Here is a 22020-nt window from a genome sequence, read left to right as displayed (position 1 = left end):
TGTGATGCTTCTTTTGGCTTCTGTTCTTTTATATGTTGGACCTTGATGCCTCTGAGAGGATGAATGCGTCCTAGCTGAATACTGAAATGTATTGCAACATAAGGAAAGGTTTCTTCTGAATCATCTCTGAATTCTCTGAATGATGATGCGAGCCAGCATTTATTCTTCATCACCCAAAAATATCCATTTTCCTATGATTCAGAGGGCAAAGAGTCCACAAGTTAATGGCGGTATTTCAGACTTGTTACCTGGGCTGTCTCACTTTTGGGTGCTAATCTGGAAACTGCTTTCCAGAGGTGCTGGGATCTTTCTGAAATCGGGTAGTTCTGCACCCTTAACAGCTTTTGGAAATCAGGTATAAGAGTTCCTGAAAATTAAAACAGTGTGTGTTTTGAAGAGCTCTATAGTGAACTTGACGGCAATGCAGGTCTCATTCAGCAAAACATTCCTATGCCTATCTGCATTTATTGCCAAAGTGCTTCCATACGTGGTGGAGTTAAGGATAGATCGGAAGAGTGTTGCTGAAGCAAAGCCTAGCCGAGATCTCTGATTTCATGTGAAAAAAGGAGGGTAAGGATTTAAGACTGAGAGGAGTGAACAGGTGACAGGAGCTGTGAATATCTGTATTTCCCATTAGCAAACTGTTTCTGTTGATGAAGATGTATATTTGGTGAAAACTGCAGCTCAAGGATGGATGATCGCTGGCACTGCTTCATTCAAGATGTTGTTAGATCTTACTAGCTGCATTGGCTCAGGATGCATCAGCACTTCAGTGGCTGCATGAGAAGTCGAAGGTGTTGCAGACTGTCAGCTCAATAAGTGGTATTTTCCTCTGGATCACTATTGAAGTCAATGCCCTAGCTTAGGGGTTTCTACAGTAAGAACAGAAGGAAACTGTGACCACTTGTGGCTTGTGATAGCTTTGGCATATAAATAAGTAGGTTATGACATTGGACAAGGGTAGTGGTGAACAGAACTATTACATGTATACAGTGCCTGTGTCACAAGAAGATGTATGACAGGGCTCATTCCTCATTATAGCTGGCTGGGGTGAACAGTTAGTGCTAGGTCAGTATTCAGTTGGAGGGGGATGGGGAGAGGTATCTCCTATTCCTACAGTAAACACAGGAGAGCTAAGCTCTGGTTGCCATACAAAACAAGTGTTGTGCTTATTAATGTCAGCAGATATGCTTCCAGAAATGATAACAGACAGTCAGTGAAGTGTTTCTAACAAGAGCCTGGAGGGAGATGCAGCTCATGCTATATTTCAGGGCTGCCTGGAAGGCCAAAGCTTTCCAACCGCATTATCTTTTCTATGCATATTTGAGGATCAACGTGTCAGGGCAGTCAAACAAGGTTGAAGTGCTCAGTCTAGGTAGTTCAAAATTCATGGCAGTTTTTTTTTTTTGTATGTATATGTACAAACAAGAGAGAGTGCTCTTCTGGCTATTGGAAAACAGCAAGGCTCTCATCTAAACTTGTCTGAATAATCTTGAAAGTTTCTTGGGTTTTTAATTATTCTGGAAAGGTAGTGGGCGCAGAGCTGTTTTACATAATTGAAAAGTAAGTATTGACTCTGGGTGCAGGCTACAGAAATGAGGAAGGTGTGCACAGTGAACTCTGAAACCCTTCAGCATTGCAGGGGGATGAGCTGTGGTTTATGCACAAATGTTGCTCAAGAGGTCAGTTAAATACTGGGACTTGGGATTCCCTTCTTGTTTTAGGCCATGAGGGATAGACTGATAGCAGCCTAGGTCTAAACAGGCCATTTGCTTACAAACATGTAGCTGTGTCTGGCTTTTCAGCTGCTTTGTGTGCTGCGGACTGTCATAGAGGCTAAACTCATTGTTCCAGATTAATTACTCGAGTGAAATCAGTATGCAGGTTCAATTTGATGTTGACTTTCTGCAAAGATGTGAACACGTAATTTGATTGTGGCAACATGAGGATTGTACTGTCTCCTCACTCAATCCTTCTGATATCTGACAACTGGATTTAAGGTGTCTGAAGGGTGTTAATGCTGTTCTCTCCATAAGAGTGTTTCTTTCACTCACTGGTTGTCCTTCTTCACAGGCATTTACCAGCCCAAGCAAGAAATCTCGTGAGACTAATGAAAACTGATCCTGTAAGTTGTCTGAGACTCCTTTAATCTTACAGCATGAAAATAAACGTGTTCTATCACATGACAGATCCACCTGCAACAATATCATATGTGTATCAAAGTCAGAGAACTTCAGGCTTGTTATTTTCTTTTTATTGCACAGAGAATTAACTTCAGTGCTGACTGGAAGCTCATAACGGTGTTTATTGGAGGCAACGATGTGTGCAACTCTTGCAAAGACCCTGTGAGTAGTAGAAATGGTTAACTGAAACTGTAGTGGGAGTGTGATGTCAGTGTAGAAACATGTTCAAAGGGAATCCATGGTTCTTCAGAGCCTTCAGAGAGATAGCCTAAGTTATATGTGCTGCTGCAGGTTTTGATGGTGCTTGCTGCTGACAGTGCCCTGATACAAAAACCTGCAACTGAGTAGGATGGTTGTTATCTGTCTTTGCTACTGTCCTTTGACCATGAGCAAAAACTGGAAGGGAAGAATAGCTTCACTCCTCTGATGTGGTAACTGCTCTATTGCTAGCATGGCCTCTTTAGACATCCAAGAAAGAATTATACTGCTTTGAACTACCGCTAGTCAAATCCTACAATTGTCATCACCCTGTAACTCACAGTGTAGGGAGGTGCTAGGAACGGGTGAGGTATGTATGAGGGAAGCTGCTGCAGTGCTCAATATCATTTGAGTTTTTTGCTTCTCTGGATTGTGGAGAAGCCTTTAGGGCTGCCATAAGGAGATCATGGGAGTTGAGTGGGCAGGTGGCAGGGAGAGGCCATCTTTCTCTGCCAGCTCTTACTCTCTCACCTTTAATATGCTAACTTCTTGGGAGCATTTTTGATTCTCCTGCAGCTCCTTGTGCTTGAGGAATTTGCTGCTTCTGCAGGAGTCTTGCTAGGCATCTTTGGTGCTGCTGCCAAGTTTTATAGCTCTATTTATAGCTATGACCTTGACTAGCAATGATTTCACCTAATTTTATGAGAGCTTATCAGCTGGCTGTGAGCATGCCTGTGGCTGCTTGGCTTATGCTGTTCTGCATGCATTCCGATTGGGTTCCTTCCTGCATCTTTACATGAAGGACCCAGTGGATTTGGATTAAATACACTGCTATTCAACAAGGTTTATTATAAATTCAAAATTTCACCGAGTCTTTCTACATTTTAGATTAATTGATATGCTTAAAATCCCTGGTCTCTAGAAAGAAGCAAGAACATTCTACTCACCACAGTGTGTGGCAGAAAAGCAAGTGAATTAATGTGATTCTCCAGCCTCCCAACCAAAATGCCTTGTGTCTCCATTTAGCAGTAATCTCATCTCTTCTCTTCTCTTTCTATCAGAATCACTACTCGGCTGTGAATTTCATCAGAAGGATTCAAGAAACTCTTGATATTCTACATGAGCAGGCAAGTGCTGTGCTATTGTCTAGCTCATACCAGTACATGACTGACTGGTGCTAGCTCTTCTGTTTGTTTCATTTTGGGTTTTCTTTTCATTCTGGTACCAAATGTATTCCATACACTTCTGCAAAAGCATTTTCTTTTGTCTTGCCTATCTGCAAGTACGGAGAGGCAGCTGAGTTGGGGGAGTTTGGTGGGGTTTTTTGTTGCTTCCCTCCTCCTCGCCTCTTCCAACAATGGAGAAAGGGAAAGACTGTCAAGTGGCTGGACTTTGGGGTAAAAGTGGGCTTGCACTGTAGGCTGCATAATCAGTTCCTTCCAAGCTAAATTCTGGTTTACCTTTCAGGTTCCAAAAGCTCTAGTGAGTCTGGTTGATGTGATGGACCTCCTCCCTCTGAGACAGTTGTTTACGGATACTGAAGTTCAGTGCCCCACTTACATGGCAGAGTAAGGCTTGTTTGACTTCCTTTTGCACCTGAGCTTACTGTCCATGATGATAAAGCATGTTCTTATTCCATGCTTCTCTCATAATTTGACCTGATGTTCAAAGGTAGCACTACAGTCCTACGCACATCCCATGCGGTGCTAACATCACCCTGCCTGATGGTGTTGCCATCCCTTGGCTTTGACCTAAATGTTGTCAGAGGACATGTGTGTTTTGTCCGGGTCTAGAGCTATAGGTTTCCTGTGTTACATAATGTACACCTTAATGAGCTTGAGTTAAATTTATAGATACAGGGTTCCTCATTGTGGGGTCGAAGTGCACAAGCATTTGGATTTTCAGGCCTTTTGAGGGAATGCGGAGTATTTGCAGAGCAGACAGGTTTCTCCTGCTTCAGAGCCTTTATTGCAATGGGTAATTTGATTCTTTGCTGACCCTCCAGACAGGGACAAGTTCTGTGTCTTGGGAATGCAAAAGGAATTGTTGATTGGAAAGGTATCAGCTCAGAGGTAATGCAGCCAGTACATTTCAAAGGTCTGCTTTCTAGCTCCAGAGGGACTGTCATGCACCTCTGTAAGGCTGCAGGGCCTATGGATGCCAGTGTGTAATGAAGGAGCCAAACTATCACAGTACAGGGTACATCACTTTGATGTACCTGGGGGTGAAACCAAACTGATTTAGAGTAGTATCATTCATGTAAGGCAGAAAATAAGACTAGGGCTTGAAATGATGAATGATGGCAAGGACGATAATACAGTTTCACAGAAATATGACTGTACAGTTTTCCTTGTTCCTCCCATGTCCAAAGGTGTCGGGAGGCAAAGGGTGACTTCTGCATTCTCAGATCTCTAACTCTCTCTATTCCTGTTCTCTCTTCTAACTTCTCCCACAGTTATCTGTGTAGTTGTGTTCTCACAGGAGAAGAAAACTCACCAAATCTGACAATGGTGAGGAAAGTCACCAGAGATTACCAGGTACGTTTATCAAGAGTGGTGCATTTACTTTATTCCAGTTAAGATGAACTTTTGATTACCAAGCAACATATCATAGCAGTATTTTACCCAATGGGCCCTATGAGCTAAGCAGAAGGTAATTTGATGCTATCCAAAGCACCATATGATCAAAACAAAGCAGCAGAGCTCTTTAGAAAAATTTTGGTTTCTAACAGAACCAATGGATAGGTGGGAATTCAGTCACTAAAATCCTGTCCCTCACAGACAGTTGTACCATTGCATTCCAGCCTTCTCAGCCACCTTTTGCCAATATCTGTGGCTATTTCAGTTAAGAAGTAAAAGCTTCCTTCTGATTCTTGGGCTCTTAAAAAAACAAAACACAACAAAAAACCAACCCATACAAAACCAAACCAAAACAACCAAAAAAACCCCCCAAAACCAAACCAAAAACCCAAACAGTTATGGTGCAGAGATCCTGATGGTCATTTTTTTGTTTCTTGCAGCTTGGCATTCGGAGACTAGTGGAGTCTGGCAGATATGATACTCATGAAAATTTCACAGTGACCATCCAGCCTTTCCTCCAAAATCCCAAGCTTCCTCTTGGTCAGGTATGGTCTAAAGAGACTCTGCATGCAAAGGACAAAGTGTGGGTATCTAACCTTTAGAGACTATCTGCAAAATAGTTTCAGTTTGTTCTGTGCTTTTCTTATTAGAACTTGTTGCTTTTTGGTACAGTACATCAGATTTCTTCATAGAAGAACTATGCTTTCCATCTGGACTTCGAGGCATTGCGTACTACCCACTGGATGTGACCATCCAGCCAGTTCCTTATCCACGGAACAGTCCACCCATCAAATCCATACCCCTCCAATTTGGCAAGCAGGATGTTGTGGGGGACCGTGTCAAAGGCCTTACAGAAGTCCAGATAGATCACATCCATAGGTTGTCCCTTATCTACTGACCTAGTCACTTTATCATAGAAGGCTACTAGGTTAGTCAGGCAGGACCTGCCCCTAGTAAAGCCATGTTGGGTGTCCTGAATCACCTCCCTGTCCTTCTTGTGCCCAAGCATGGCATCTAGAAGAATCTGTTCCATGATCTTCCCAGGCATGGAGGTGAGGCTGACAGGTCGGTAGTTCCCAGAGTCCCCCTTTCTACCCTTTTTAAAAATGGGTGTGATGTTTCTCTTCTTCCAGTCCACAGGGACCTCACCTGACTGCCATGATTATTCAAATATCACGGAAAGTGGTTTGGCAACTATGTCAGCCAGTTCCTTCAGGACTCTGGGATGTATCTCATCAGGTCCCATGGACTTGTATATCTTCAGGCTCCTGAGTTGATCACGTACCTTGTCTTACAGTGGGAGGGACTTTGTCACGTAATATAGTTAGCAGTTTTTGTTTTACGTACTGTGCTGTCAATATGAATTACTGTTTTGGAAAATTAATCAAACCCTGAATTAAGAGCTTTGTGTCTGTTCTCAAGGGTACATAATTTTCTTTCTGAAAATATAATATGATAAATAAAAGACAGATAATAAGTTACAGTTCTTACGCCAATGTAGCTGCATTGCTCACTGGAGACTACAGCATCACCTCGCCTTCATGTCCCATAACTCATTCTTCTGTGTCTGAGAGAGAAGCTTACATATGATCAGGTGGAAATGATAGTTTTATGTAGTGAGCCATTTTTCTTGTTATTGACAATTATATCTCGGTACCTTGAATGGTAAGTCTCAGTAAGCTGTAATTCTAGGGAATGTCCCAAACCTTCTCTGAAACTTCATTTGCTAGTTTTCACATGCATTTGCACCTCTTCATCTCACCTGGAACTCAGAGCAGACGGGCAAAATATTTAACAGGGATTGGTCTGGTATAATTGGACCAGAGTGATCCTGAAAATGTTGGCAATAGATAGTGACAAGTTTGAAAGGTTCAGACAAATTTGGAAAACTGGCTGAAAGCTTCACAGGAAAAGCAGGCTATGATTTTTATTTTTGTTGTGCTGAGGCTGATTTGGCCTCAGCAACTTTAAGTTGCAGGTGTGGATTCTTCCACACTCAGATGTCCTTTATGCTTTTGTTTGTAGGATGGGCATCCAGATGTCTCTTACTTCTCACCTGACTGCTTCCATCCAAGCCAGAAAGGCCATTCTCAGCTTGCCAAGGCTCTCTGGAATGCTGTGGTAAGGTGACAGGGTCTGCATGTAATGTGCTCTTTACCTAGATCTGACTACCATTAAAATAATTTCAGTAATAAAGAGATTGCAATTGCAATAAAGGCCTGGTTAATGCTGGACCTTGTGTTTGTTTCTTCTTTACTAGCTTGATACTCTCAAATTTCTGGAGCTGCTGTCAGCTAGAACCTCTTGCTTCTCAAAGTGTGTGGGGAGGAGAGGGGTGCTGTAAAGTGCATGATCACAGTCATTTGTTATTTCAGCTGAGCAAGTCTATTTCACCCATTGTCATGAAAGGCAGGACAGTGGTCAATAAGGATGATGTTTCTATGCACTGATGTGGGAAACCACCAAATAAAGAATTGTAACTGCATACATCAATTTAAAATGGATTACTTAGAAGTTTGTTTTAAATCCATGCTTTGTGAATGTCTCATTAGGAATTAAAGTGGCTTTAATTCAGTTTAGTTTTACTACCTTTGGAAATGAGGGAAGCTCAATAAAAATGTGTCGTTAAAGATTGCTTAAGCAAACTCATTTTACTTAGCGTCACAAGGCAGTATCATGCATCGAGTCAGGGACGGTATCTCAGATCCTGGATGGTAACTTCTGTATACTTCGGGGTAATGTCTGAACAGCTGACATGATTGCTTGCAATTATCAAGCAGTACCTCTAATTAAATTTGGTTTAATCTTCTATGCATAAACAGCCTTTTGTTGGAGACGCCATCATGCAGCTTAGCTATAAAAATTGAGGGACTCTTAGTGTCTTGTCTTTTATGCAAGAGAAGAGAGTTTATGACCTTGCCTTCTGGCAAAATTCCAAGGTACTTCATGTGCCTGCCAAAATCCTCCAGGAGTTTAAACTGATCCAGTGTAGCTTTCCACTTCTCATTTTAAGCTTCTTTCTAGAGTTGCTGTTTTGTTACGCAGTTGCCATGTTCTTTCTGAGAAATAGATGCATTTCAGCCTTGGGTAAATCAAGGTCTGTAAAGACAGGCAGCTTTATATAAATTTGAAAGGTATATTTAGATTAATTTGGATTAGAATTGTTAAACAAATGTAAGATGAGCCTGCATGGTTACAAAATAGGGGTTTTTGTTTTCCTTTCTAGTTACAGCCTGTAGGACAGAAAACTGACTCATTTGATTTTGCGGCTGACATTGTCCTCGACTGTCCAACTCAGGTAAATATACCTACGTTGTGGAGAGTGGGTGTCAGGTGGCTGTACGTGCTCGTGCTCGTGGCAGAGAGCAGGGGTTCAGTGTGTCTAAAACAAGTTCACTCAAATCTTGTGTTCTCTGCTTACCTCTGCTTACCAGCACGACAGTGCTCTTGTGTCTGGTGTCCCTTGGCTTTTTAATGTGCAGTGAGTACTGATTGACAACATTCTGATTTGCGTGTTTTCAGTAGTAGCAGAGGTTGTGTTTTCTTACGTTTTTGAAGTACAGAGGCAACTCAAGCAGCAGGCAACAGAATATGCTGCATTAACTTTCCCATCAGAATCAATGGGGTTTGGGCACCACCGTGGCTCTGAAAACTCTGGGATCTGTTATCTCTTGAATTAGTGGCAGGTTGGTTTTCCTGGCCTGATCCACAACAGAGGTGCACCAGACTCTTTGGAAGCTGTTTCTACAGTTATAAAACAAACTGCTGAGCTTGCAGTACAGTTGCTAGGTATCAGCACGTGGAAATGACTGATGCTGTCAGCAAAAATTGTCTCCCTTTCTTCAGCAGTTTCAATGAGGAGGCCAAAGAATGAACAGATCAGGGAGCTGAGTTGTTCTCTTGGGTCTGGAGACAATCATTCGAGTCATACAGGAGACTTTTGTCTATATTGTATCCATCCTGTCAGAAAAGGCAGATCTGCTGAGTTATTAAATAGCATATTTCAAAAGTCCTCAGATTCACTTAAATTGCTTCTACTTAATTTTACCCAGTATTCTTTCCAGGCAGCTTTAAATTAACTTATCAACTTCTTCAGTGCCACATAATGTGGATTTTATACTTATTTCCCTTCATCCACTCCTATTCAAAGATGATGTTTTTCAGAAGTAGGCATAGAAAAATTTTATATCCCCTGCAAAACATATATGGCCGTTGCTTTCAGAAATGGTAAGCCTGCACTGCTTTGGAAAAGTCATTGATAGCAGTGTCAGTAGCTTTCCCTGCTCAGAAAACTTTGAGGTGGAAGATGAAACAGTGCTACCAAGGAATAAAAAGACTGTTTCCAGTGGATTTCATCTTCTGTGTTACTAAAGGGAGTAGTAAATTACGTCAGATTCTGACACCCACAAATTCCATTTATTATTCCCACAGTTTCTCACTACAGTCTTAAAATCCTACTTCAGGTAGACATGTCCATGGAAGTGCCAGGTGTGCCAGACTGTAGGAGCCCCACAAGCCATGGAAAATTAGTTGTATTGAAGCAACTTAAAAAAGGATAAAACCCTGCAAATAAAAGATCATTGGGCCTTCTAATCAACTAAATATGCCTTCTGATTTACTGCTTTGTAAGACTCCTAATGCAGATACCGGAATTGCTCTTATTTGACTTAAGTGGGCATCTCGGTGAAATTTTTTAGCCTATACAGTGTGCGTGTATTCCTGGTATTGGTAGGGGACAAAAATAAGCATGCAATTTATACAGCCTCTCTTGAGGGGAAGAGGGATCCTTTCAGTAATCAATTTTTCATGTCCCCTCTGCTGACACGGGAAGATCTGCCCAGGTTTATCTAGACTTTACATCAGTGTCTTTTGATAGGACTAAACATCTAATAAAGTATAAGTAATTTTTGGAAGGTTAAACTGTAAGGAAAATATTAAACTGTGATCAGGATCTGGCATATGTCATTTGTTCCATAAGGTGCTAAACACAAGTCTTACTTCTGAATTTTAAGGAAGGAGCATGGTTTCAAAATCCATACCCCTATTTTGCAGCTTAGGCAATTACTTTCTTGGTGATGTGATGTCTTGATGTCACTTGTTATGGTCTGTGTCATGTGTTTATTGCCTATTTTCTCTTACTTGTGTATTCCTCTTTCTACAGAACAATCAATTTCTGGCAACATACAAGAATAGCAACTACACGTATCCACCTGTGGAGCCCACTGATGAGCCAGTAGAGGTAATTGTTCATCTTTTGCTGCATTTTAGGCAAACTATGCAAAGCTGTATCTGGTGACTGTTCACACATCATCTTGAATTTATAGATGAGATGATAAACTCAGTCCTGATTATCAGTTTTCAGAAAGTGAAGTCTTTCTTGCATTGTATTTTTTCCTGTGTAAACAAATTTTAAACTTAACTTTTCCTAAAAGCTGAACAAAATGAACTGTATTAATTGCTGCAATTGTAGCACAACTGTGCTCAACAGTAAGTCATCTGGGAAGCATTATTAATTCAGATAGCAGGTTCCTCACAACAGGGAGAAGATAACTTAGAACCCTGAGCCCCACATGATCTGAAGAAGGTTTATATATTCTCTCCTTGAGCCACTGTACTTCCATACTCAAGTAAATTTAACCTGTAGAGGGCAGTCACCTTTACATATTGGATATGCAGCCAGATACAAAGGTAATAGGAATCCATTTTCCAAGGCTTTCACTTTCCACCATGACTGAGCAACTACCACAAGGTAGATTAAACAAACTGCAGAAACAAACTTGGTGTAAGACTTGAAGAAATGGGGCAGTTATTTGCTCTTGACAAATGGCTGCAGGCACGAAGACCAAGCATGGGTGGAGATGGCAGCAAAATGGGCTGGGGTAGTTCGGCATGCTGGGGGTTCTCATGCCTAGCCAAATTGTATAAATCTGTGTGCCTTGTGGGTTACAAAGAGCAACAGCTGCTATTGTTTTAGCATGTCATAGTTTGCAATATTGAAATAGGGGTTTTATCTTTAAAGCTGGAGTCACACTTTTAATGGGTAATTTTTGCACTTTCACTGAATCTCAACAGCAATAGCTTTTGAAGTGATAGGGTAAAGGAAAGACACAGTAGAGAGAGTAAAGGAACATTCCCTCTCTGATCTAAAAATAAGCCCAGCTCTCCTTTCTAGCCTCTGCAACCAGCCTTTGACTAGATGGCTGATAACATAGCCTATTGCACCATTTTTTTACAAGAACAGATGAATTTGTCTTGATGGTTTTTAAGGCTAACCGTGCTTTCTGAAGCCCACTGGTCCTGAATAGTATAATTCTACAATTGTGCAGTCTGAATGGTATAATTGTGCAATCGTAGAATAATTGGGGTTGGAAGGGACCTCAGGACATCCTTGCTCCAAACTCCTGCTCCAGGCAGGGCCAGCTCTTAGATCAGCATAAGCAAAAATCTTTGCTCTTACAGAGACTGCCTATTACAGCAATTACAATTTTTTCCTTGCTGCCTTCTTAGCTGATCTTGTTGCTCACTACCAAAAAGCATGGGTGACACATTCGTCAGCTGTCTCTGCTGGTGAGCCAAGATGTTCTGCAATGTGTGGTTGACTCAATTTCCTCAACTGGTGGAGTAAACGTAATAATTATTATATCACCTACAAGTGTGTGGTGAAGTCTAATTATTTAGAGGCTGATAGCTCTCTTTACTGAAAGTTTTGAAGCTTCATTTTTTAAAATTTTATATTCAGTGAAAGCAAGCGCTTTTTGGAAATTTCTAGGAAAAGCATAGGTTTCTAGTGAGGTACATGGGGGGGAAATAATAACAATATAATACATTGATTTAATATTATAACTTTGCAGAGGATTTTATTGTTGATTTTTTGGTTTTACATCTGATGTCTCTTGAGACAGGGTAGGACTTCAAACCCGAAGACTCCATCTTCTAGGTCATGAACAAAAGCTCCAGGCTCTAGAGGAGAGAAAAAAATTTTCCTCCTCCTGGAAATTTTTCATAAGCAATATTTCTAGATGAAATGTTTTGCTTTTGGAAAACTAGAAGATTTCACCAGAAGTGATTAATGTTTGGACAGTGTTCCGTAAAGATGAAAGGATGGTTGAGCTATATAGACACCAAATTAGGATCTATGTCTTAACTTGGTTTTGCCCTTTGCTGTACAATTAAACCCTGTCTGAATTCCATATTGCCTACTAACCACAAGGTGAACCACTTTTGTAACTTGCCATTTCAGAATTGGGGAAGTGATCTGTCGTGTCCTGAACAGGCTCCATCCAGTCCTGTCCCAACATCAGGTGAGAAAACACTTGTAAGCTAAAATCACAAATAGGAAAGAATTCACCTTTTGTTATTAAAAAAAAATAAAATAAGATCTTGAAATTGCAAATCCTAGATGGAAAGGAAATAACAGAAGCTGATATATTTAGCAGCAAAGGAAGATGGTCTGTCTTGCCATACAAGCAAATTTTGCAACAAAACATGTGCTCTCTGGATAAATATGATCCCATTTATTATATACATATATCATATACAGCAACATGGCAGATTAAAATTGCCTAGGCAGGTTAGTGACTCAACAATTTTGACCTACCTGGTGAGCTTACTCTGACAAGCAGCGCAGCAGAAGCGCTGTGTGTAGTTGGAAGGCTTTACAGGGAGATTGCTAATGGGAAGTATTGATCCCAAACCTGAAAACCAATTAAAAGAGATTGAATGCTTGCATCCCTAGATATATCTAATCTGCTTTCATTTTTTCCTAAGCTGTTTTAAGGTCCATTTATTTCCTTTCATTCTCCCTAGAAGTCTGTAAAAATACCATCAGATTGGAACTTGGATCTTTATTCTGTTAAACAGCATTTTGTGTCAGTTGCCGCTAATCATGCTTTTTTCTCCTACTGCTTTTTAGTACATGAGCTACAGCCTGCTGACTTCAAAGTCATAGGAGCACTGGGAGATTCCCTTACTGTGAGTACTGCTGTATTCCCATGTTTAGAATGAGAAGAGCAATTGTTGATTTCTACCTAGATGTGGTCGTGTCAGGCATCATCAGATAGAAAGCAAATTGCTCTGGTTTGGCAAAGCAAAACTCATCTACCTGTGCCCCTTAGCAAAGAAATAGCCTGAAGGGATATGAATGACACTGGCAATTGTGCAATCCAGTAATGAATAATTCAGAACAGAAATGGGATCACACTCTCTATTGCACACAGTTTATTCGAGTGTTTTTGAAAAGGGTAATGTCTGCCTTATAGGAATAGTCTTTTCTGACATAAAAACAAGAGCAAGCAATTGGCATTTTTCATGCAATGAGAGATCTCAATGAAAACTCCTATGGAAATAGTTGATTGTAGAACAAAGTGCTTCTCACTTAAGATAGTTCTGATAATTCTGTATTTCAGAATTTTGCTTTCAGATGTTGCTTCCTGGCTTAGGCATCTTCCATTTAAAACTCTGATGCATTTTGTGTACCAAGAAATGCAAATTGAAAAGAGTAAGCACAGAAAAGAAAGGGCCCAGAAAAGAATAGCGGGGAATACTGCAGATCTGCACTGAAGTGTTCTGAGAAATAGTTCCAGGATTATATTGCACTACAGAATTGTTCTGGCATAGGATGAAAGCAAACATTTGTGTCAACAGTTCCCATGAATTTTAACTCTTGAAGCTCTTTTTAGCAGCTTCAGCTCTCTTAGACTTTAGAGGGAGTTGAAGGGGACTGAAGCCCTTAAATGATCAGGCTCATCTCCAGGCAGATGTGTATGTCTTCACCTCCTCATTAGCTCTGAAACTGATTTTGCTTGAGCTGATGTAATCCTCACTTTCCCCCCACCACTGAGCTTTGAGCTTTCCTTAGAAGCCCTCAGTAATGACCCTGCAAGTCTCCTTCCTATCCATTGCCATGACTCTTGAAATTAATTGCTTGATTTCCTCCCCCACATCCAGTGCTAGATATGTGCAGTAGCACAGATCTCTTATTTTTTAAATTTTAATTCTTTTAGTACTCGAAATGCCTCAGAGAGTCCTAGTCATAAGGGCCTGACTCTGATGTTTGAGATCTCTGTCTCAAGAGCTAAGCAAGGCAGTTTTTCATGCAGTTTCTATCCGTTGCTGTTGCCACAGCAAGGTGTGACTGAGGTTATTATCAAGGGATTTATTGCTGGGTCGAGAGAGGGCAGAAAAAATGACAGAGTATTTCTCCCACACGTGTATGCGCACACATCTGTGCAAGGTGCAGTACAGCCAGCAGCAGTGCACACTTTGTACTGCATGAACATCCCCAGCACAGAGGGGACTGCAGCAGCAAAGATCTGCCTTGGTCCACCAAGGCATTGGTTTTCCTCCTGGTATTTCCAACAAGAGCCCTGGATGCAGTTAGTGTTTATGGCTGAATTGATACCATGGCTTTTTGAAGAATACAAAATTAAGTGAAACCACTAAGAAACTATAAAGCTGTGGAAGAACCCATTTTCGAGATTGCTGTCCTAAATGCGAAGCACAGTGCTGACCTTGCTAGAGGTACTATCCCAGTATTGTGAGCTACTCAAATTCATCACAAGCTTCTTTGTTCTCATGGCTATTTTATTTATTTTTAAGAGATATTAAAGTTTACAGTGCAGGAAGGCTGTTCTCAATTTAGATGCAGTTGGAGGTTGATGTGTAACATTGAACAATTTAGTCATGTCACTAGCTAGAATGCATCTGTCTGATTTCCTAGCACCAATGCACAGTGAAATCCATCGATATGCCAACATGCTTATCTGTATTGGCAAAAAAAATCCTGCCTACACCTCGTTAAATCTGTGTGTTAGACAAGCAGATTTGGTCCAGCAGATGAAAAGTGGATTTTACACGAAGGATTTGTTTTCTTGGCAGATTAAAAAGCTGCTCCTACTGATTTATTTACAGCTAAAACTGGCTGGGAATTTTTCATCAGTAGGTTTTCTAGTGTTTGTTTTCCCCCCTGAGTTATTAAGTCTCTCAAAACCATCTTTCTTCAGGAAATGCCAGGATGAAGCATTCTCCACCAAAAAAATCCAAACAAATAAAAAGCTGTGATGTTGATCTGGGTCCCACTGGGCTGCTAAAACAATATTAGAGTAGTAGTTCTAAAGCCTTATGTCCTTGACCTTACAGTCTGATGCCTTCTGGCTGGACTACATCTTCTCTGATGCTCCATGGTCTACTGTCTAGATGAGCTGCTTCTGTAGATAAGCCTGTGAATTAGAAGCACGGGAGATGCAGGACAGTGTGTGGTGGTCAATAAGGACATGAACCATTTATGCTAAAACTGGGATATTGCAAAAGCTTGGCTGGATGCAGAGTAAAGTTACCACAATGCTCCAGCACTTCCAAGTCATGATGTCTGTCATACGTAAACTTGTAGCACTTTTTTCTTCTAGTATTTTATAAATGATTCTTTCCATCCTTTCCAGACTGGAGTAGGAGCCAATGCAGCTGACCAAAAAACAGAGTGGAGGGGACTTTCCTGGAGGTGAAAATGCTTAATTTTCTCTTTATCTACTTTTGTCTGTACACACAATTAAAAGTTTGGGTCTCCTGGTTGTGTAGTTACATACCTAAGTACATAAATGCAGGGGTAGCATGTTGAGAGCAAGCATTGCTTGGTAAGGATTGGAGGAGTCAGAACTGGAAGAGCAAGAAAGAGATTCTTTTGGTGATGGGGTGTGTGTGTGTCTTTGCTCTTGTGGGGTTTTTTGTTGCCTTTTTTTTTTAAATCAGACCTGATTGCTACAGGTATGGTCCTGTGTGTTGCTGGTACTGGATGACTAACATGAGTGAATTCTTTTAGCCTCTTGCTAGTCTCTATGGAGTTTATTCAAAATACTGCTGTTGCTGTGATTATCTAATGCAGTGTCTAATGCTAGAGAGTCTGAGTGTGGATTGGCATGAACATGGTGAGAGCACTGCATGCATATTCAATTAAGATGTTCCAGACATCTTTGCTATTGAAAAGTGGACAAAGAAAATTCATGCCAGAGTGGGTATGAATCTCAATAGCCATGCTAGAGTGGAAGTAAACTGCCTGCTTCGTATGGGCAGAAGTATGGTCGATAAGCATGTGCACATGTATGCATTCTTTTCTTTATCCTTCCTTACCCCCTTGTATCTGCAGGCATAAATACCTTTGGGGGGGCTGCCAGAAGTGGTATAAGAATGTATTGGGTATGCACACAGACAAGTCTTGAATGGTGAAGGAAGAGGCTCTTTTCATAATTAACGCTACAGAATCCCAGATAGGTGGTTAATGAGCATTTAATGCAGTCTCTCTTCTATGCATAACTGTACACAAATGTAGTTTCAGCAAAGCCACGTGGAGCAAATCTGGTGAGAAAATACTCACTTACTGATGAGAAATTTCTGTGATGGGCATCCCAGCATGTCTATATGAAAAATCAGTTCTCCCAGTATGCTTTATTCCCAGTCTGCAGGCATAGCTTCTATCTTAGCTGATGCCCTGCTTGATTTAATGCGAAAACTCCTTTCAGTACTTTCCCCGAATTCTTGTGGTTTATCTCCTTAGCCCTTTTTGAGGTTAGTCTCTTTGGTTTTTTTTTCCTTCCTGGGCTGCTGCAGCAACATATGGTGACAATAAGACAGATGGTTCCAGGATTAACTCTACTTGATGATTTTGTTCTTTCCCTTTGTAGTATTGGAGGTGATGGGACCCTGGAGACCCACACTACTTTACCCAGTGAGTATCCTGAAAAATCAATGTGGGAAAAGCGAAAGAGGCGTATTACTCTGAAAATAGTCTAAGTGGATGCTAGGAAACATCTGGAAATGGTCATGCTTTTCTTGCAAAAAGTGGGGGATGCCCATCTATTGTGGACATGAGCAGTTCATGAGAGTCACAGCTGAAACCGAGACTGACCTGACTAGCTGTAAAGTTGATTCAGCCCCTCCACTTCACATGACCTGCATGTGATTGTATTGTCCTTTCGACAGAACTGATCAGGGGTAAATGTGCTGAAGGTGACAGAAGTTCATGGCAGACCTGCTCCTCCCTTATTTCATTTTGTGCCTCCCAGTGACTGACTGTAATGGTTGTGGGCAAATGAAGGGTTATAAAACAATTAGTGGTCCATCTAGAGAGGGTTGTTGACAAAGTTATGGTTCATCCTGATGATTTCAAGTTGCTACTTTGCGCTGACAAAAAAACTAAAAATACTATAAATCTCTTGTCCTAGTGCTCTGTGTAATTGGTCCCTGTAGTTTCCATAGAAACCATTAAGTGGTCAATGTGACCGTAAATTTGACGGGACTTGGTTCACAAGGGTTCATTTATTTGTATGTGATCTGTGCTGTGGAGCAGTTTGACAATACCTGACATCGTTGGCAATAAAATCTAATACGCTTTGTCTTGTACCACACACATCGCTGTGTTTGAAGAAAAATAGAAGGCATGTTTCTTTTATGCATTATAAATGAGACTCTATAAAGAGCTTTCAGACAGCACTACAGGCACAGTAATGATAACTGTTTTCAGATATGATGCTTCCCCACTGAGGGTTTTGGTGAAATTTAGAAATGTGAATAAAATTCACTTCTCTGCAATAAACATTATTATCTTGATGGGTAGCTGGAGGAGTGGGAGGTAGAGGGCCAGATTCGGAGCATCTGCTCCTGGTATGTGAAGGAAAGTAACTGTGATTATTGTGGCACTCAAATTCAAGACTGGTGAGTTGCCTGGGACCTATGCATCTCCTGGGTTGCCAGACCCTGGCTCCTCAAGGCCATGGAGTGAAATAGTTGCAGTGCTGAAGTTTGGAAAATATACTAGAGTTCTCCAAGGCAGGTGTGTCTATAGTTGCTGTAAGGTCACAGTGAATGAGGGGAAAACCCAGGTCCGTATTATCACCGCTCAGTTGGCTTGTTGTGGGAGGCAACACTGCTGGTTGTACTGTGGATGGTTAAACATTGTATTTTCTCTTTTTAAGATATCTTGAAAAAATTCAATCCGAACCTCTTTGGGTTTTCCACTGGCAGCTCTGAGGAAACAGCTGGATTCAACGTTGCGAAGAGCGGCGCTACAGCACGGTAAGCACCATCGCAACCAAGAAAGGGCAGAGTGGGGAGAACGGACAGACTGGCAGATTAGCTTTGAAGCACGTGTTAAGACTGAGTTAATGACCTATTTGTACTGAGCATGTTTCTGTGATCTGATGCTTTTAATTGTGGCTTTTTAATATTTTTTTTTTTTCCTTCAGAATTTGGGGGGTTTATTTGTATCTTTTTCTGAATTAGGAACAGAGAGAAAATTCCTTTCTTCTTTTGACTTCTGCCCAGAATTTCTGAGCCAATGCCTTAGTTATGCTTCTTAATCTACCAATACCTGGTAGAATGCACTAGTGTATTCCACACTGATTCAAGTGCACCCTCAGCAACTTTGTGGATAACACCAAGCTGAGTCGTGCAGTTGACACACCTGAGGCACAGGATGCCATCCAGAGGGACCTGGGCAAGCTTGAAAAGTGGGCCCGTGTGAACCTCATGAGATTCAACAAGACCAAGTACAGGATCCTGCACCTGGGGTCAGGGCAACCCCCAGTATCAATACAGACCAGGGGGTGAAGGCATTGAGAGCGGCCCTGAGGAGAAGGACTTGGGGGTATCAGTGGATGAAAAGCTGGACATGAGCCAACAATGTGCACTTGCAGCACAGAAAGCCAACTGTATCCTGGGCTGAATCAAAAGAATGATGGCCAGCAGGTCGAGGGAAGTGATTCTGCCCCTCTGCTCTGCTCTGGTTGAGACCCGACCTGGAATACTGTGTCCAGCTCTGGTGCCGTCAGCACAGGAAAGACATGGACCTGTTGGAGCGGGTCCAGAAGAGGACCACAAAAATGTACAGAGAAATGAAGTACCTCTCCTATTAGGAAAGGCTGAGAGAGTTGGGGTTGTTCAGCCTGGAGAAGAGAAGGCTCCAGGGAGACCTTATTGTGGCCTTTCAGTATTTAAAGGGTGCCTACAGGAAAGATGAGGACAAAATTTTTAGCAGGGGCTGTTGCAATAAGACAAGGTGTAATGTATTTAAACTAAAAGAGGGAAGATTTAGACTAGATACAAGGAAGAATTTTTTTACAATAAGGATGGTGAAACACTGGCACAGGTTGCCCAGAGAGATCAATGCCCCATCCCTGGAAACAATCAAGGTCAGGCTGGACAGGGCTCTGAGCAACCTTATCTAGTTGAAGATGCCCCTGCTTATTGCGGGGGAGGTTGGACTAGATGGCCTTTTAAAGCCACCTCAAACTGATCTATGATTCCACCTTTTCCTGCCCAGCCTTCAGTACACAGGTCCCTGATTCACTGTCAAGCCATGTCTGTAATGAGAAAAAAATCATTAACATCTCTCATTTATTTCTTGATTTCTGGGAAATGTGCCCCAGGCTAACAAATAGAAGCCCACTGCTACCCTAATGACATTAAAAACTATCTGTATTTGCAGTGCAAAGAAAAAGAACAGAATGAGCAGCTGGGAATTAATTCTTTTCTCCTCCTGAAGAAAAGCTCTACTAGTCTGTTACAAACTCTTACACATTTTGGTACTTATTGCATATACTGTCCCTGCTGTATGGATAATCGAGGAATTTGCTTCCAAGACTTTCTGTGACATCTTTAATAGTCATTATATTTACTGCAAGGGAGCTTCAGGATAGCTACCAAAGCCCGTGTAGCTACTAGATGCTGCATGGGTGCCCTGAGCAAAGACTGAAGGTGATCAGCACGGTTGTGGGAGTGCAAATAATGTAACCACATTCGTGTAGCTGCTGGAGAGAGGCAGGGCTTATTAGCTCAAGCACAGACTCATGCTAGTATATAAGGAGCTCAAGTTTCCAGCTGGTGTCTCAGCATGGTTTGTGCTTCAGTCTGTGGACATTGCATCCTGCCCAGAGCTGGACTGGGACTCTCCAGCCTGGCAGTTCCGTAGTGTAAGCAATATGCTCCAGCCATAAGACGAGCCATAGGAGGCTAAGGCCAGCTCAGAAAGGCTGGTTAGGTGCCCAGCTTCTGTGTAAGCATCCAACTCCCCTGCTAGATTTTGAAAGGAGTTATGCAACTAAATGTCTCTGTGCATTTGGGCATTAGTGCTTTTCTCCAAACAAAATATGCTTAAGACAACTCTGAGATGGGAAGAATTCATCCCAGTTGCCAGCCACTTGGCAGCCATCCTAGCTGAAGCCCTTTCAGATTGGATAATTCACTTGTCCAACTGCTGCTATCTTGGTCCTTCTGTGTTTGTTCATCCTTTTGAGGCATTACTTTCCTTATACTCATTTCTGCTGATCCTGAGATTCCCTGAAATGAGGAGTGGGAGATCAAGAAGATGATGTGCTTTCAGAGCATGCATCTAAAATGCTTCTGTCCTCTTCCTACAGCAATATGACAGCCCAAGCACGTGAATTGGTGGAGCTAATGAGAAGCAGCCCGGTAAGTGGGATTTGGGCTACCTCTCAGTGCTCCCATGGTCTCTGGGGGATGACTTTAATTGATGGGGTGCTTGAGTAGTGAAGAGTGCTTTACTGATGGAAGAAAAATAAGTGTCCTTGTCTTTGGTGTGCTTTCCAAGGTGAATGCATCAGCGATTAGTCTTTAGGAGATGATTATTTACCTATACAAATCTATGCAGGTAAGATGCAAGGCACACAAGCAGAGACTAATGTAGGGTGCAGTGTGGTCAGGAGCTGTAAGGATGGGAGTGAGGAAGAGGAGAGATCTGAAGGCTCTGGGGAGATCACAGGACTGCTTAGTTGAACAGCATTCAAAGTGGAGGTCGTAAAGGCTGAGTCTCCAGGCAAAATCGCTGGAGACGCACCTAGTGATGAACATGAATCACACTATTCACTCTTGGGTCTGGGAGTACTGGGAAGGAGGACAACCAAAGTCTTCCTGGGAGAATAGGCCCTCTGAAACTCTGCTTCTGAACATGCAAGTGATTAATCGGTGGCCAGAAACCTCAGGGCTGGGTGAATCCCTGTCATGCCACAAGCTTTTAGGGAATTAGTAGTGGATCTAGCGCTATGGACCAGCCTACTGTGCCAGCTCCACTGAGGGCTACTCTGAAGGGCACCAAAAGGGTGACTTGCTTTTAATTCAGTGGCCGCAGCTGTGGTTTGGGGTGGTGGGAGGAAATCTGGGAGAAAAACAAGGCTGCCCTGCTCCAAGTGTTGGCTGAATTTGAGTGGATGACTGCCTGGGTGTGAGCTGCTGGTTCAGGGCGAGCACCCTGCAAGGGAATGGGAGTGCCTGGTGCTCCTTGGCTCAGGCTGAATGGGAAAGGAAGGTACTGAATAAGCAGGATTTGTCAAAGCATGTGTCTCTGTGCCAGCATTCTTGATGGATGCTGCATGCTAGTCCCACTGTCAGTTACTCTGCATTACTGATTGTTTGGCAGAGTGAAGGGAGCTGGCATGGCTCTTCAATAAAAGAGTACATGGTTCTAGAGCTTTGTTTTATTCACTACTTTTTATGTGTCTTTAAAAAAAAAAGGGGAGGGGGGGAAGTCCCTGCCACGCTTTGCTTCTTCATGAAAGGCTTTCTGAGAAAAGTGCTGGTTAAGGAGGAGAATTCAGACCTGTGGGTGATTCCCAGGCCCTTTCTCTATTTGTAGGATCCTTTCGCAGATGTTTGCTATGTAAATGCACTACACTAAAAATAGTTGCCTTTGATTCCTTTCTTTGTACTGAACGTTACAAAATGTTTTGATGCGATCCAGCTCTCAGCAGTGCCTATTGTTAGCTTGCAGTGACGTGGATGCTGCAGCTGCCCTTATATGAGCTCAGTGAAGTCACCAGCCTCCTGGACTCTTCTATTTTAATCCAGCTGTCTGTTCCCTGGGGCACCCCTCGCCCCTCCTGGCCGTGGGGTAATACTTGCCCAGCTGGCAGGGATCCCCAGCAGCTCCAGTTCCACAGCTCCCTGAGTCACTCCAGCATCCACTCCCTCCATCTCTTCATCCCCACTCTGCCTGTAGCTTTCAGATTTGCCACAGCTGGCAAATCTCTCCTGTCCACCCCTCTCCTACAGCTAACATT

General features: G+C 42.2%; 1 protein-coding gene across 1 annotated transcript in view; it reads left to right on the top strand.

Annotated features, from left to right (window-relative positions):
- Window positions 1–22020, top strand: part of PLB1 (phospholipase B1) — a 76901-nt gene that overhangs the window by 44198 nt on the left and 10683 nt on the right. Inside the window, exons 35-49 of the mRNA XM_014950457.1 lie at window positions 2074–2125; window positions 2265–2345; window positions 3443–3508; window positions 3849–3949; window positions 4837–4918; window positions 5401–5505; window positions 6986–7081; window positions 8187–8258; window positions 10122–10199; window positions 12201–12261; window positions 12873–12931; window positions 15397–15455; window positions 16633–16676; window positions 17923–18022; window positions 20365–20416. Of these exons, the coding sequence (XP_014805943.1) occupies window positions 2074–2125; window positions 2265–2345; window positions 3443–3508; window positions 3849–3949; window positions 4837–4918; window positions 5401–5505; window positions 6986–7081; window positions 8187–8258; window positions 10122–10199; window positions 12201–12261; window positions 12873–12931; window positions 15397–15455; window positions 16633–16676; window positions 17923–18022; window positions 20365–20416 (1108 nt within the window). The remainder of the gene's footprint in view (window positions 1–2073; window positions 2126–2264; window positions 2346–3442; window positions 3509–3848; window positions 3950–4836; window positions 4919–5400; window positions 5506–6985; window positions 7082–8186; window positions 8259–10121; window positions 10200–12200; window positions 12262–12872; window positions 12932–15396; window positions 15456–16632; window positions 16677–17922; window positions 18023–20364; window positions 20417–22020) is intronic.

This window comes from Calidris pugnax, unplaced genomic scaffold (genome assembly GCF_001431845.1).
Source record: "Calidris pugnax isolate Ruff unplaced genomic scaffold, ASM143184v1 scaffold24, whole genome shotgun sequence".
Taxonomy (NCBI): domain Eukaryota; kingdom Metazoa; phylum Chordata; class Aves; order Charadriiformes; family Scolopacidae; genus Calidris; species Calidris pugnax.
Note: the sequence above shows the minus strand (reverse complement) of the source record. Positions and strands in the feature narration are given on the sequence as shown.